This window comes from Geotrypetes seraphini, chromosome 4 (assembly GCF_902459505.1).
Source record: "Geotrypetes seraphini chromosome 4, aGeoSer1.1, whole genome shotgun sequence".
NCBI lineage: Eukaryota > Metazoa > Chordata > Amphibia > Gymnophiona > Dermophiidae > Geotrypetes > Geotrypetes seraphini.
In genome coordinates this window covers 36,022,143-36,040,044 of record NC_047087.1, presented here as the reverse complement: position 1 = coordinate 36,040,044, position 17,902 = coordinate 36,022,143, and the positions used below count along the sequence as shown (strand labels likewise).

The following is a 17,902-nucleotide window of genomic DNA, read 5'->3' as shown; positions in this document are numbered from 1 at the left end:
CCGTCAGCACCTGGGGTGGTCTGCCCCCCCCCCCTCTTACTGCACTACCGCTCAACATCCATGACACTGCACAACGCAAAGAAATCAACTGGAACAGGGAACCAGAATATTCATCTATTACTACATATATTGCTATGTCCTGCTATACTATGGAATCCAGGATTCTGCCCAAGGGTCAATGAGTTTTCTGAGTGATATGTTTTGAATAGGAGCCCTAGGGAAGAATTTAATTTAAAGATAGCTTGGGAGCATCTTGAAGCTGGGACTTTGGATCATCTACTATTCTATTGTCCATTGGTACTTAGCTTTTGGAAATCCATTTGGAGTCAAGTAAATAATTTATTGAAAAATCCGGTGGCATTATTGTATGATAGTGTGTTATTTGGTACATCAATGAGAGCTAAGAGCCATATATCTTCTAATAATAATAAACTTTTACTCATTATGACAGGGGTTGCCATACAGCATATTAAAAAAACTGGAAAAATTGGGACCGGCTGAGTTATAATTTTTGGTGGAATTCTTTATGCCACATCTTTAAAATGGAGTGTGTAATAGCCATACAGCAGGGGCATTTTAAGAAATTTAGGGATGTTTGGGAGCCATTAACAAAGTATTGTAAAGAATGAATATTACTCTTTCCCTTTGAACATACACATCCAAGTTGGGGGGGGGGAGTGTGGGGGTAATTTTTCTTTTCTTAAGTCTGCGGATAATTGTTGGGGATGTGGGAAGGAGGGATATTTGATGTGAATTAGACTTTAATAGAGTATTAAGTGATGTTAAAGTGTAAAATGATTTTTTTTTTTTTTCTTGTATTGCACTTATTGAAAGTTTTAAAATGAATAAAGAATTTAAAAAAGAAAGAAAGAAAGATAGCTTGGGATGAGGAAATAAATAGCAAAGTTTAGGGTTACTAGACGCCCGGACTTCCATGGACATATCCTCCTTTTGAGGACATATCCGGGAGTTCGGATGGCTTTGCAAAACCCGGCACTTTGTCCGGGTTTTGAAAAGCTTCCCCCGAAATTGTGTCTTTTAATTCTATCTAAAATAAATTTTAAAATCCCCAGATAGCCGTGAATGAAAGCTTAATGTGCCAGACGTGAGTTTCCACCTCTGGTTCCAATTCAGTTGCAGACCCAGGATATTACTGGGTCAAAAGAACAATTGTATGTGAGAGATATGAACCTATCTTAGCTGCCATGGTTCTTCTGTTTTCTTTCTTCGCCCCAGCCAGTGCCCACATTGTCTCTGCAATGGCTTCTTGAAGAGGCTGAGTTCGGCTTCTTTTCAGAAGGAGAATCAGAGGAATAATACAATTCAAATTCCAGACTTTTCTTCGCACAAGAGAATTTCCTTCCACCAACCTGAGTTAGTAAGTACAAAATATTAGTCCCAACCCAATATAAGCAAGTTTGTTTGATTGTCTGATTCAGCTACTGCAATATAATATTAATAAAGTGACAGAAGTTAGAAAACCTTCTTTATATTTTGTTGATATCCTGTGAGTAATTGTATAACTGGATGTCTACGTGTGGAGTCCTGAAAGGCACTTATTTTAACAGGCAGCCTAAGTGACTGTGGCCCATATTCTATAAACAGTGCCTACCAGTATCTAACTTAAGTTGGAAACGCCATTAAAAAAAATTGCTAAAAGAAAAAAAATGTAGATGCCTTAAAAAACAGCACCTACATTGCACCTATGGAGGTGCTTTGCAATGCCTAACTGTACTATAGTTGTGGCTAACGCCAGAAGTGGCGTTTGGTGTCATAAAGTTCCTCTCTAGGCACGATTCATGCAAGAGGTAGGTGCCGAAAATGTAGGCCTTGAAAACCCTGGCCTACATTTCCGGTGCCTACTTTTTCCGAAGCTGTGATTCCATAAATGGCGCTGTAACATGATTCCAATACTAACAACAAAAATGGGATGATTTATTTATCTTTCTGGCAATCATTCCATAATAATAAATAAATATATAATGCCCTCTTATTAAATTTAAATCATGTATTTATTAAACACAATTTATTTAAAATTTCACAATATATATAATACACATAAATTCATAAAGTGTAAATTAAAGTGCTGTGTATACTTATAAATGGCTGCTACCTCAGACCTGACATCAATGTCATTTCATTTCTCCTCTGTCTGTTGAGGAGAATCATGTATCTGTATGACTAACAAGAAAAGTTTTTTAGTCCTTGAATTGCTCACAACGGTTCAGTTTGTCTGGATTATATTTCTTACTAGCTGATGCCCCGGCGTTGCACGGGTATTTAATTATAGCAATAACACTGTAAATGGATTCAAATAAAGATACTTTATAGTGGTGAATGAAAGTATTTTTTTACAGCTTAATAAAAAGTACAATATTCAAATTATAAAGTGAAATATTTGACAAAATGAATACAATACAACTAACGCAAAACGTGATTATAAACAACATTTTTAGTTTCACCTCCTGGAGCAAGAACATATAAATTCTTGGGTGAACCCACCCTTGAGCAAGCAAAATAGAGTTGTGGGCCGCGAGACCCCCAGAACATATCAACCCAGGTAGTGAGGGATCTGCATACCAAGTTTCGTCCAAATCGGTCAAGCCGTTTTTGAATAACAGTGAGAATGGCAGCTTTTTACATATTTTCCATTGACATGAATGGGTGAAATCTGATTTTCTGTTTGTAGCTCCGCCCACATGTGCAGGAGGGCCGCGAGACCCCCAGAACATATCACCCCAGGTAGGGAGGGATCTGCATACCAAGTTTCGTCCAAATTGGTCACAGTGAGAATGGCAGCTTTTTACATTTTTTCCATTGACATGAAATGGGTGAAATCTGATTTTCTGTTTGTAGCTCCGCCCACATGTGCAGGAGGGCCGCGAGACCCCCAGAACATATCACCCCAGGTAGTGAGGGATCTGCATACCAAGTTTCGTTCAAATCGGTCAAGCCGTTTGTGAATTACTGTGAGAATGGCAGCTTTTTACATTTTTTCCATTGACATGAATGGGTGAAATCTGATTTTCTGTTTGTAGCTCCACCCACGTGTGCAGGGGGGCCGGGAGACACCCAGAACATATCACCCCAGGTAGTGAGGGATCTGCATACCAAGTTTCGTTCAAATCGGTCAAGCCGTTTTTGAATTACTGTGAGAATGGCAGCGTTTTACATTTTTTCCATTGACATGAATGGGTGAAATCCGATTTTCTGTTTGTAGCTCCGCCCACGTGTGCAGGTGGGCCGCGAGACCCCCAGAACATATCACCACAGGTAGTGAGGGATCTGCATACCAATTTTTGTTCAAATCGGTCAAGCCGTTTTTGCGTGATCGCGGCACATACACACACACATACATACACACATACATACCTCCGATTTTATATATATAGATTGAGTGCAGCCAAGTCCCAGTTCAAAATAAAGTGCTCAGTATTCAGTGCTCGTATACCACATCCGTTTAGTTTCATTTTTGAAAATTTGGGACCCCTATATTCAAAATCTTTCCTCTAGAGCAGGGATCTCAAAGTCCCTCCTCGAGGGCCGCAATCCAGTCGGGTTTTCAGGATTTCCCCTATGAATATGCATGAGATCTATGTGCATGCGCTGCTTTCAATGCATATTCATTGGGGAAATCCTGAAAACCCGACTGGATTGTGGCCCTCGAGGAGGGACTTTGAGATCCCTGCTCTAGAGCATGAAGTATGATTCTTAATGTTTTACACTGAAGCTTTGGAAACATTCATTGCATTCCAACACCTGGTAATTTGTGTCACCTTCCATTCTGGGGGAGGGGTGGGAATAGGGGAGATAATAGTAATTTGTATGGAAATACTTGAATTGTATATTTGCTTAATTCCTTCAAGTTTCAAGTTTTATTAAGGTTTGTTGTACACGCAATGTCAAATACTTCAATGCGTAGAACATTTTAAAAATGGGGGACAAAACAGAACAGTTTTATACAATTAAATACAAAATATATACGTACTAATAAATAACTGGTACTAATAAATAACTGGTGAGGGGGATGAACTACAATCTTTAAAGGAAGAGAAGAAACATTTAGGGAAAAACACATATGGTGGGTAGCACAAAAGAAAAAAGAGATATAAGGCAGAAATAATCATAGAAAGAAAGAAGATAAATTTACAACCTGCCCATAGGTCTAATTAGGATCTAAGAGATTTAATGATTGATAGGTTATACTATCTATATTTCAAATTCATCCTTATATAGGAAACTTTTTTAACGAACGCTTGAATTTTTCTATAGAGAATTCATTACATAAATATATTGATAAATTATTCCAGAGCTGGGGGTGCTATAACCGAGAAAATAGTAGATCTCCTGGTCCCTATTACTTTTAAAGAAGGAATATCCAAAAATATCAAAGCATTAGATTGTTGAATTTTAAAAGTTATTCTATGTGTAATTCTTTCATTACAATGTTATAATTGGAAATAAAAAGAAGGGGGGGAAGGGAAGGAGGGAAGGGAAGAGGGGAAGGGGAAAGGTGGAAGGGAACAGGGGGGTGTATAGAGGAATGAAATAGGTCATATGGAAATATATTTTGGAGGAATGATAGAAATATGTATGGAAATATTATTATTGTGAATCTAATTGTAAAGAATATCTTTTTGTATTATATTATTGTATATTTATTTGATTCCTTCAATAAAATGTTATAAATAAAACTTTTTTTCTCTTGAAGCCTTACCGCTTCTAAGTTCGTTTTCCACTGCTACCAGTGATCTCCCGCCTCCAACTCAAGCTGAGTTTCGATTTGCTCGTCATCAGGGAGGTTCTATTTAGTAGTGCTTCACGTTTTTCACGATTTTCTTAGCAGAGAAAGCCAGCTGGGCAGAACGAAATGAAATGACATTGATGGCAGGTCTGAGGTAGCAGCCATTTATAAGTACACACAGCACTTTAGGTTACACTTTATGAATTTATGTGTATTATATATATTGTGAAATTTTAAATAAATAGCGTTTAATACAGCTGTCACATGATTGACATGCGATTGGGCAGCCGTTTATAAGGTGACCGCCACCAACAGCGCCACGTATAGAATCCGGGCATGTGTGTCTATAAAACAGAATCCCCAAAGGCACATAAATGCCAACACACAAATTTTATCTGCTTCATACATGTACTCTAGGTATAGACCCCCATATTTTATTTAGAGAGGGTCATATTCTATAATTGTCGCCTAAAAAATTATTGCCGCCTAGAACGGCACAGTGCAATTCTGCAAGGTGAGCATACCTTTTATAGCATCAGGCTAAGTGCCAGTGAGCAACATATAACTTAGGCGCAGGCATTTACGCCTAAATGCCTGTGCCTAAGTTGTGCACGGATCAAGCGTATTCTATAACTATGCACGTGACTTTTAGGAACTCCCCAATCCTGGCCATGGCCCCTTTTTCAAATCTGGGCACTGCAACTGGTGCATGCTTGTTATAGGATCCATTGAGTGCAACTAAGGAGCCATTGAGCCAAGGATATCAAACAACCACATATACTATTCAACATATTTACGCAGGTCATTTTGGAAATGTGAAAAACTGTGCATGCAAGATGTTCACGTACGCATGAGCTTCCACACAGGAATGAAACATTAAATCCAACTACCTTCTAAATGGATTGTTCTGCAAAGGAATCATACAAAGCTAATTATCTATGCCTGGGGTTGTTAGTTCTTTTCTTTTGGCATGAATAATTTAACACACATAATGAAATATAGTCATTATTGAAAAGGTGCTGAAGACTTGGTTTGACTTCAGAAGGGAATAGTGATAGATACAAAAGACTAAACGTGATGGAACATTAACACTTGAAATTGAAGGAGGCCAAACTGGATAATTAATGTATGTATACAAAAGTAAAAATTATTACCTGTGTAGTGTTTTTAATGCACTCAATTGCTCATCCTTGTACTTTGAATTTATGATTTGGATCAGTGGCACTATCCCATTTTCGTCCACAAAAGCATTTTGGTTGATTTGATGGTTGGCAACAACTCTTCCTATTGCCTCATTCCATGAAATCATACGGTTCTCGGACCTAAATTCCTTGATCGTTTGTACCAGCACTGAAAGGAAACCCTTCTGTTTTCCCAGGGCATCCTTACAGTCTTCGGAAGCTTCAGCCATCAAACCCAGGATCTTGACAGCTGATGTTAGAATCTCTTCTCTGTTATCATTTTCCAAACTCTTGCAGCCATCTCCATTTACGACTATTCTCATCAGTACTGGCATAGCATTTGCCAAGAATAAGGCATCGGCATACTCTTTTTCAGAGACAATCTCAGACAACACACTGAGCAAACCAAACAGTAGCTGATTTGACTCTTCATTCACCAAAGCCACGAGAATCTGAAAGCCGTTATGTTGACATATTTGTTCCTTAACATTTCTGTCTCGGATGATAATATTTAATACATGCAGTGCTTGCTCTTTCACACCATCTCCAATATTTTTCCCAAGTACACAGAGCAAAGTGGGAACTACGCCTTCCTCTACAAAACTAGCAGCTTGCAAAGGCCTCTTTGTCAATGATGAAATTACCAGACCAGCATGTAAAGCTTTCTTCTCATTGCTAGAATCCAGCCATGTAATCAGTTTTCTGTAGACATTGAGTTTTGGGCTTTTCATATCAATAAAATACTGCAGAAGATCCACATGACCATGCAGCGCACAGATCTCCACAACGCCGTGGTTTTGGCTGTTCACAGCTGCAACGTCAGCACCAAGCCTGACCAGTAATTCAACAGTCGATTGGCTGGCGGTAGAAACAGCCAGTAACAGTGGCGTATTTCTATGTCTATCGCCTGTATTCCTCTCAAGTTGTTGTGTACCTGGTGTCTCTAAAATACGTTCAATAGAAGTTACGTGATTCTTCAATGCAGCATGGTGTATTGGAGCCCAGCCATTTTCATCTAGATCATCCATAGCGTTCAGTAAAAATCTATAAAAAAAAGACAATATGCTATTGTTTTACATATCGGGTTAAAAAAAGACTGTCGTGATTTTAAAACAAAAAAAATCAATAAGGCCCAGATTCTATAAACGACGCCATTGTTGGCAGCTGCCTTAAAAACATCCGTCGATTGTATGTCAATCATGCAATGGTGCCGTTATAGAATTGCCACATATGTCCCAAATCTAAGGAATACACAAACTCATTCAGTTTCTTCTCATTAATTTATGCATGTTCTCAGCACATTTCTAAAAGACCTCAGAATCACCACTCCACCGTCCCACTTAGAGTGTTTTATACGGACCATCTTACTAACAGAAACACGAGTGTACGGTGGTGGTTAGCGGTTTTGCATGGATCCCTGATGAAACTTCGGTGAAACATGTTGGGTCCTACCGCTGAACTCAGTGAGATTCTGATAGTACACCATTACTAAAGTTAAGTCAAATATAAATTATATTTTGAGAAGTTAAAATTATAAGTAGCTTGGAGCACTAATTTAAATCTGAAAAATTGAATATAAGACCGGTGAGGAGTTCACCACAAGTGTCTCCCCGTATAAAACACTCTAAGTGGGACGGTGGAGTGGTGGTTCTGCGGTCTTTTTAGAAATGTGCCGAGAACATAAATTAATGAGAAGAAACTGAATGAGTTTGTGTATGCCTTAGATTTGGGACATATGTGGCATAGTGTCTAAGGCTAAATATTTTGCCATTTTGGTGGATCTGAACAGTGGTTTATAGAATTGCGGCTTTGGAAAAGGTAGGCGGCGGAAATATAAGCTAGGGTTTTCAAGGCCTACATTTCTGGTGAATTATACCTACAGAGGCGCTTTATAATGCTTAATGTCACTTCCAGCATTAGCCATGCCTACCGTGGTGTTAGGTGTCGTAAAGTGTGTCTGTAGGCGCAATTCAGGCGCAATGTAGGTGCCTACATTTTTTTCTTTTAAATGCTTTTTTCCTTTTCGTAAACAACGTTTTCAAGTTAGGCTCCGTTTATTGAATCTAGGCCTTAATGCTTTATAGATTGTGATACTCTTTTATGGAAACACCGTCGCCAGAACCTGAAAATTCAGATCAGTGGGTTCTTGAAATTTGGTCTTGTCACATGATGAAATTAATTGATTCAATAAATCATTATACATTTTACCTACTCACCGTTAACACAAATGGTATAAACAATACTATATACAGTACATTTACACTGCTAATTTAAAATCCCTGGGTAGTGTTCTTTCCGCTATCAACCCAGGGAATCTAGAAGCATTAGTGGCAGTCAGAAAATGTATGCAAACCAGCTCTGTGGATGCTATGGATAATATAGCTAACGTGCGTTCACACCCATACCCACCCTCCATTTTGAGCAAACTCCTTTAGAAGTGTCCAAGGAAGGGTCATTTCCATTGGGTTTTGAAACGTTGACTCCTATGTATGCAGAGAAGGTAGATTCTAGGGATCAGAGCTTTGAACTAGACGTGAATTTAGGTTTCCACTGTGATGGGGGGGAAGTCACTTTGGGAGCCATTTTATGACAGGGGACTTCTATTTAGATGTCCCAGTGCTGTTCAGGGAGCATCTTTTGGAAGTGAGGAATGGCCTTGTGATAAAGCATTGCCTCAGCACCATGAGTTTGTGGGATCTAATCCTTGCACTGCTTCTTGTGACCCTGGGCAAGTCACTTAAATCCTCCATTGCCTCAGCTACAAAATAAGTACAGTACCTGAATATATGTAAATGTCTTTGAATGTGTAACCACACAAATAAAAGGCAGTATACAAGTCTCATTCCCTTTCCCTTTTCTACAATGACATCTGAGAATCCCAATTCTGTTATAGAATACTAATATATATATATATATATTTAATTAAAACATTTGTAGCCCGCATATCAACCATCTATGAGTATGACAATGATACATACATAATAAAATAGAACATAGCAGATTATTAAGATAACAGCATAAAATAAACTTACACATGTGCCTTAAAATACAAAGCCAAGCAATAACAATATTACAAAGTAACCAAATTTGAAAAGGCAAGTCGAAAAAAAATAGATTTTCAAACTTTTCAGAAATGCCCAAAAATCTGAGGTCAGCAGATAGAATCTGGAATCGAGTTCCATAGTACAGGTTCAGCTACTTGGAACATGTGTGATCAATTTGCAACTTTGGTGACAGAACGAAGAGTGGGAACAGATAGAAAAGCTCTGTCTAGTGATCTCAAAGAACGAGAAGGCACGTAAATCTGCGGCAGAGAAACAATCACCTTGCGCAATAGATCCTGAACATGCACCTAAATATAGGTGTTAACTATAGGTGCACCTAAATATAGGTGTTAAATATAGGTGTACCTAAATATAGGTGTTTTTATATAGGTGTTAAATATAGGTGTTGTATATAGGTGTTAAATATAGGTGCACCTAAATATAGTTGTTACCATTTACACCAGATTAACAGCAGGTATAAGTAGGCACATCTAGGTGCACTATGCAACACATGCAACTATTCTTTAAGCTGTGTGTGTAAATTGAAGATATGCCTGTGCCCTTCCCATGTTCCACCCTTTGTACACCTCCTTGCAAGTGCACACTATCATACTGAATAGAAATAGTGCACTTACACATACATAGTCACCGACTGCCTTTTATGCACTTATGTGTACAAAGTACATGCAACTGAACTCACCTAATTGCAGAACTGATTTTTTAATATCTCCATGAGCTTAGTGTTACCCGAATTAGGGTTACCAGATGTCTGGGAAACCCCATTCATGTCCTCTTTTTAGAGGACTGTCTGGGTTCCCGGACAGACTTTCCAAAACCCAGCAGTTTCTCCGGGTTTTGGAAAGCCCCGACAAGCTCTGGCCGCATCTGGAGGGCCTCTGAGCATGCATGGATGACATCACACACATGATCCAAGACCTCCAGACGTGGCCGGAGCTCATTGGGGAAGACGAGAGTAGGCTTTGTGGGACTGGAGATGGAACTGGGCAGGGCTGGAGTAGAAAAGGGCGGGGCTAGATTGGAAATGGGGCAGGGCCATGTGTCTAGGGTTTTACAGCTCAAAATATGGTAACTAATCCAAATGTAATTTGGTAACAATAAATAATGCTTTAATTAAATTTACCCAAATTCAATTAAAAAAAAAAAAATCCTTTTTCTGCTCCTCTTTGGAAGCCCTTCTGCAAACACAGTACTAGAAATGTGTTCCCAAGTTATCTACCCCCCACAGATGGCTTCATGGATAGATCTGCAGCACATAGGACCAAATTTAAGAAATGGGCAAAAGAGCAAAAAAAAACCCTCCAAACCCCTGATTAGTTTGTTTGCACATATATGGGAAAAGCCATGCTCTGTACAAGATGTTCATTTCATGCAAACTTCTCAGGGGAAAGCTAGGAATGCCCCTGACTCCCATGGCCACACCTCCTTTTCAGATCCATCTTAAAAGATGTGTGTGTAAATTCAAATTGGTGATAATTAGTACTAATAATTGACTGTTAGCGCCTACTGTTTATTTCTAGGATAAGCTGCTTAAAATCTGTTTTACTCTTATTGGATCTTGCCAGATACTTGTGACTTGGGTTGGCCACTGCTGGAAACAGGATATTGGGCTTGATGGACCTTCGGCCTATCTCAGTAATGGTAACTCTTATTGGTTCATTATTCATGTAAACTGGAGGAAGTGAGTGAACTGTAGAGCACAAGAAGGTCTTGACTGCTCCCCCCGCATCTGTCAGTATTTCACTGTTGCACCCCAAAAATGTTTGCACCAACGTGGACACTCTTGGCTATCTCTTTTAAATTACACCAATACTGACCTTTTTAACAAAATTGCATTTCTCCTTTTCAAGATGTGCAATGGAATTTTTGATTATTAAAATCTGTGCAGAAGCCATTAATATCTATAGACGCACCTGAATCCCTCCTACATCACACTGATGAACATTGTCAACCTACATATCGCGAAGTCCACCAAGGTCCTAGGAGTCACCTTATACAACTCATTGTCATTTGAAAAACATAGATGCATGGAATGGTCTCCCAGTAGAGGTGGTGGAGACCAAAGACTGTGCCTGATTTCAAGAAAGCATGGGACAGGCACGTGGGATCTCTTAGGGAGAGGAGGAGATCGTGGATGCTGCGGATGGGCAGATTGGATGGTGTTTTGAAAGACAGGACAAAATGATTAGAAAAATAAAATCACCAAGCAACAAAGGTAAGAAAAATAATTTATTTTCATTTTAGTAAGTAAAACATGTTGGTTATTAGAATTTACTTCTGCTGACTATATTTGCTACTGTACAAGTATAGAAGGAATTGTGAGGAGGGGAGAGACAATTTATGTGATTAAAAATTTTAATTACAATTAATCACAATTAATCGATGTGCAACCCTATTTTTTTTTACCAATCTTTCAAGCCACCCTTGTATATAGTACACTTACCTGTCAATTTCACATCATGCGTGTGGTCTGGTAAGTTTGGAGACCACTGCAGGTGGCTGCCCTCCAAAGCTTCCACAGAGCAAATGCTAGGAAAAAAAAATCTTTCCACAAATGCCATGTTCTGTGGTCAGTTAATTCATACAGTATCTAGGAAACAGTGCAGAAACTGGCCAGTGGGCCAGAGGTCTCCAACCCTGCGAGACGGGTTTTCCCGATAGCCTTAATGAATATGCATGAGAGAGATTTACATATAATGGAGGTGACAGGCATGCAAATCTGGTCCATACATATTCATTAGGTCTATCCTGAAAACCAGACTGGCTGGTGGTCCTCCAGGTAAGGGTTGGGGGACCACTGATCTATCATATGTTGTCAGGAGGTGTGACCAATATCCCGGGCATGAGCCAACAGAATGAATTCATATCTCTTTTTCATGCTGCAACTGTGAACTTCATTGAATGTAGGTTGATGCATTTGATGAAAGGCTACATATGTTGATGGTTTTCTTGTTCAACATTGAAAAAAAAAATGATGGTAAATATTTACTAAGCTGAAAGTTGCTGGATCATTTTACCTGCTTCAGAAATCTATTTAGTATTGCTTGCGAAGAACCAGCAGATGGAGGAATAAAAATAAAACCTGCTCTTCCGGGTGGGAACTATTCTGGGAGCAAGTAAATTAATTTGTCAAAGTAATTTAATAAGGGCTTCTGCCATGGTGTGAAGCTTCAGGCAGCAGCGTGTATGCTCGTGAAAAGTCTTTTACTTGATACAAGCTGTGCATAGGGAATAATTTTCTTCAAGTTGTGCTTTAGCAGCTCAGGATATTACCTTTTGTGCAATAACACATTCACTGGTCCAGCTGTACTCCTGCATAAGGGTGTGACCTTAGGGTACAGGGAAAGGAACTTGTGGAAGATAACCAAATTAACCTACTGGATGTCTGATATTTCTATCTTTGAATAATTATGCTTCAGAGGCATTAATGTGTCAACCGCTTAAATGCATCTTTGATACTTTCTATGAACGTTTATTTGCATTTATTTTTTACATTTATTTTAAAAATTTCTACACCGCCTAAGACCTAAGCGGTTTACAAAGAAAACATAAATTAATTGGTAAATGCACTTAGCCAGCCTTGTTCACAATCACCCATGAGTTTTTATTTTTTTTCTCAGAGGGAAGGGAGGGAAATCTCACCTGCCTATACCCTTCATCCTCAGGTGGAGGCGGCAGGTGCCATACTTTCAGGGATCCATGGTGACCATCCAAGGATGATTCCTGCCTGGTCAGACCCAGACCCAAGGATGCCCCTGAAAGGTGACTGCGTATGAGACACTACATTGGAGTTCTGGATCTCGCTACTCCATCTCCAGACAAGGAATAGAATCCGCATAGTGAGGTGAAATATCCTTGTTAATTATAAACAAATAGCCACATTACCAGCTCCAAAAAATGCTGCGGATTTCTGTAGATATTCATTGGGGTCTATATTTGCCATATAGGTTTCTAGAAAGTTCCACTTTTTGCTGACCTCGACTCCCCTTCCCTCCCCAGATATTCCACCTGTGGAAAATAGTGTTTTTCAAGCCACACACTTCTGCAGGCTGAATCTAACCTGAATATGCAATGCCAGACCATGTCTGGGCACTCGAATATTCAGACCATCTGTGGACCTAGAAGTTATGAAGGTGCCGACCAATACTTCATTGCTAACTGGTTAAACACAAGACTGCCTTCTATGCAGTCCGATCTGCTCAGTTAGCTATGCAGGCACTAGCATTGAAGGTCACCAGTGCCCATGAAACTGCCTGCTCCACTCCAGTTTTGCTCACAGACTATCAGGGCACTAATTCCACAGAAAATAGTGAAGTTTCTGGAATCCAGTAAGCATTGTTTCTCAACTCTGTCCTGGAGTACCCCTTGCCAGTCAGGTTTCCAGGATATCCACAATGAATATGCATGAAAGAGAAAATCGCTAATTCCCAGCACTTTCTTCACAATGTTTTGCCTCTCCTTCAGGAACAGGCCAGGTCTCCCACCATGTTATTTGCGGTTTCACCATATTCACGATGGTTTTTAATAGAAAACAGTGAATAACATGAAAAAGTTATTTGCGGTTTTTCTGTATTCGCGGGTCTGTTAATCCCCTATCACAGCAAATACGTTGGGAGAAATATACCTCTACGTTCAGCAGTTTAATCTCCCAGACCACCACTTTATCTATCCTTACAACACATTCCCAACCCAAAAATTGCCCAAGTCTCAAATGCTCAAAACAAGACCTTTTAGGCGAAGGAGGGGCCAGTCCTTCGGCTAAAAGCAGGATTCTCTTACCAGCGTCTGTCACAAACAATGCTGGTTACAGAATCCTGGAACTGTGTCCCCCCCCCTGCCCCCACGATCACAGCAGGAGAGATGCCCAATCTCTCCTGCTGGACACAACCCCTCCCCCCTCCTGAACTCCCAACACCCGAGATTACTGGCAGGAGAGTGCCCAATCCCTCCTACCAGACAGAAACCCCTCCGAACCCCAAACACCAGTGATCATCGGCAGGAGAGATACCCAATCTTTCCTGCCAGACAACCCCCCTGAAACCCCCTTTCCCCTGACTGCACCCTGACCCCCCCCCCCCAAGCCCTGGCCCTCCCTTACCATAATAGATGGCCAGCCGGACAAGTCCTCCCTCTGTCCGGCAGGCCCACCTTCCTCTGAAAGTGGGATGCATGGGGAGGGGTCTAGGCCCTAATTGTCCCAGGTGCCTAAGGCACCTGGTCCAAAAATGGGGGTCTCGGTTTATATTTGAGCTAACCCCATCCCGTACCCACCGCAGGCCTCCAGTATTGCCCTGGTGGTCCAGCGATGAGGTGGGACAGGAGCAATCCTTTTACGCTCCTGCCTAGCAGTCTTCGTAGTGAAAAAATGGCTGCTGTGAGATCCCGCGGCAAACTTCGTGAGACGAGCAATCTCATGAAGTTTGCCCAGAATCTCACAATAGTCATTAGATTGTGAGCCTACCAGGACAGTCAGGCAAAAATGCTTGAGTACCTGAATAAATTCATGTAAACCCTTCTGAGCTCCCTTGGGAGAAGAGTATAGAACAGTGTCACACAAACTTTGTTGAGTTGCGGTACACTAAACGTAGTGGCCACGGCTCAAGGCATCCTGGACATGCATGACATTGACATGATGACATCATGCATATGCATGACATCATCACATAAACATCTGCTCATGAACAAAGTCCCTCCAGACAGGCCCTGAGCTGCCAGTGGGGAGTGCTGGCAGGAAAGATGCATGGAGAAAAGGAAAGGGACTGGCACTGGCTGATTGCCTACAGGAGGCGCCTCTCATCATGAGAGGCACATCCTGTAGAGCAGGGGTGCCCACACTTTTTGGGCTTGCGAGCTACTTTTAAAATGACCAAGTCAAAATGATCTACCAACAATAAAATTTAAAAAAAACACAACGCACACTGTACGCATAGAAAATGTTAATCATCATTCCTATTCCAGGGTTTTTCAAAGAGGTCAAAGCAGATGACTCTATGCACTATCACCTCAGTAACAACCATACAAAAATAGACAAATATACCCCCCTCCCTTTTTACTAAACCACGATAGCAGTTTTTAGAGCGCAGGGAGCTGCGCTGAATGCCCAGCGCTGCTCTCGACGCTCATAGGCTCCCTGCGCTAAAAAACTCTATTGCGGTTTAGTAAAAGGGGACCTTAGTGTAAAATATAGACAGCAGATATAAATTGAGACACATTTCGATCACTAAATTTAAAATAAAATCATTTTTCCTACCGTGTCTGGTGATTTCATGAGTCTCTGGTTGCACTTTCTTCTTCTGACTGTGCATCCAGTCTTTCTTCCCTTCTTTCAGCCTGTATGCTTCCTCTCCTCCACACCTCATTCCCTCCCCCAACTTTTCCTTCCTCTCCCCTGCCCTTTCTTTCTCTCTGCCTCCCTTTCCTTTTTTTCTGTTTCTCTTCTTTCCTTCTGTCTCCCTGCCTGCCCTTTTTCTTTCTTTCTTTCTCCCTGCCCTCCCCCAAGACACTGCCACTGCCATCGGGGACCCAAACTGCCATCTGGGACCAGGACCCAAACCGCCACCAATAACAGGCCCTAAAGCCGACGCCAATAACACGCCCAAAAGCCGACGCCGCCCCAACCTCTCCCTGCTTCGGCCGACCAGCATCGCGAGGAACTGTTGGGGGAAATGCTGCCGGGTCCTGCCTTCGCGGAAACAGAAAGTAGGCAGGACCCGGCAGCAAGAAGAGGAAATGCTTCACTAACATGTCTCCCGCCTTAGCCCGTAGCGAACGCTTGCTTCAGGGCTCTCAACATGTGCGTGCAGGCTTCCCTTCTCCCCCCCCCCCCCCGGACATAACTTCCGGTTTCGGAGGAAAGAGAAGAGAAGCCTGCACGCACACGTTAGAGCCCGGAGCATAAGTTCGCTAGGGGCTGAAATCTCCAAGCCGGTTTTTTGGGGGTTTTTTTTAATGTTCAGCAGCGGCAGATGACAGCTGGGCGGACCGCCCAGCTAAAAGGCCCTAGGGAGAACACTGGAGAGGAAGGCTGATCGGCCCGTAGATCAGGACGGCAACATGAGTGCGATCGACTCGAGTTGCCTTCCTGAGCTACTGGTCGATCGCGATCGACGCGTTGGGCACCCCTGCTGTAGACAGTCAGCTGGTGCCTCTCCTTCTCCCCAGTGTCTCGCAGCATATCTGAAATTTCAGGAGGTAGCACACAGTTTGTGATAACTGGTATAGAAAATTAATTAAACAAACAGTTGATTTAACTGGTTAGTGGCTCTTTTCTGCAAGTGAAATCACTTTGAATATCTGCTAAACTGATTTTTGGTACCCTAGTAGCTAAACACCTAAATGTACAAGTCAAAAACATCTAAGAATGGGAGTCCTAGGTACAATTCATAAAAATATCCATGTTGAAGGTCAAGACCAGAACATCAAAAGAAAAGAAATTCCTCAGTAAAAATCAAAGGAACATTTCAATCGACATGACACCTCTTTGCATACACAAAGCCACAGCATGCAAGAGATCCTACACAACCGGTCAGAACAATAGCTTATCCAGACTCATTATGTAGTCTTTTTTCAAGGAAAAAGCTTCACTTACCTGACATGTGGATCTCGATTCTGGAGCAGAACTCGATGTGTGAAGCTATCAGAACTCTGAACTTGAGCACCCAAGGAAAGAGGTTCATTCCTCTGGCTCCTGGCTGATGAAAGAGAGCTGTGTTTCCTGTATTCCTTTAAAGAAAAAGTCAAACAGAATCCAGCACCATTTCTTCTCTGTTCTCAGTTCCAGTGACTAGAGACAGCTCAGACCAAAGGCAGTCGAGTATGAGATCCCTATACTGATAGAGGACAATTGAAATGTTGCCTCTGTTCTGCCCTCTGCTGGACTGAAATTAAGAAGCCCAACTTCGAGCTCTCTTAATTAATTAATTTTTGAAATAAGTGACATTGGGGAAAGATTAGAAGGAAAAGTAAGCCGGTTTTCAAGTTCTATGAAAATCTACAACAGAAAAGGTATCCTAAAACTAACAGTTAAGTTGAAAAATACCTTTTAAAATGGGAAGAACGGTCTGGGGGGTCGCCAACTCCTTAGTAACTACATTTTAATTTAAAAATTGCAAACCAATTGGGCTGATATATTCAGCCTGAAGTGATTAGTGATTGCCATAGTGCTAACCAGCACAGGTGAAACTTTACCAACATATTCAATGCTGGACCTAACCAAGGCATTGACATTGAATATTTGGGAATTGCGTAACCGTAGGAAGTTACAGACAATATTCAAACCGATGTCTGGATAACAAAGGCTAGGGTTACTGGGACTGTCCGGGTGCCTGGAGGAATTTCCATGTCCGGGTTTTGGAAGTCCTTGAGCTCGGAGCCGCATCTGGAGGCCTCTGCGCATGTGTGGAGGTTGACACGATGACATCATATGCGCACATGCATTCGTGTGATGTCACAGAGGCCCTCCAGATCTTAGGGAATGGGGGCAGAACGGGGTAGAGCTGGAGGCGGAACAGGGCAGAATGAGGTGTTCTTTCTTACTAAACCCTAATAGAGCTTTAAATGCTCTGAAGCTCATAGCATTCCTATGAGCGCTGGAGCAGCGTCGGAGCATTTGGCGCTCCGGGACACGGCAGAAACCTCTACGGCAGCATAGTAAGAGAGGATCAAAGTTAGGACACAGTGGGTGAGGATGGGTAGAGTTGTAGGCAGGGAAGATGGGGTGGGGTACGGTTATGTATGGAGGAGGGCAGAGTTGGGTCCTCCTTGGCAGCTCTGGGTTATGTGCTGTTGAAAATCCAGGAGTCTCCTGGTTAGGGTTACCAGATGTACAGATTTCCCAGGACATGTCCTCCTTTTGAGGACATGTCCTGGGCTCTGGACGGCTTTTCAAAACCTGGCACTTTGCCCTGGTTTTGAAA

At 41.5% G+C, this 17,902-nt stretch overlaps 1 protein-coding gene across 3 annotated transcripts in view; it reads right to left on the bottom strand.

The window, feature by feature from the left end:
• The window catches only part of LOC117358782 (ankyrin and armadillo repeat-containing protein-like), a 59,169-nt gene extending 42,403 nt beyond the window's left edge, over positions 1-16,766 (bottom strand). For 2 of the 3 annotated variants that reach the window (XM_033940436.1, XM_033940438.1), the window contains exons 1-3: positions 16,576-16,766; positions 5,899-6,969; positions 1,192-1,370 (exon numbers count right to left, since the gene is read on the bottom strand). In XM_033940436.1, coding sequence (XP_033796327.1) covers positions 1,192-1,370; positions 5,899-6,953 — 1,234 coding nt within the window. In that variant the 5' untranslated portion in view covers positions 6,954-6,969; positions 16,576-16,766. Of the gene's footprint in view, positions 1-1,191; positions 1,371-5,898; positions 7,050-16,575 lie in introns of those variants that run through there. The other variant, XM_033940437.1, reaches the window with a different exon arrangement.
• Between the last annotated feature and the right edge of the window lie 1,136 nt (positions 16,767-17,902).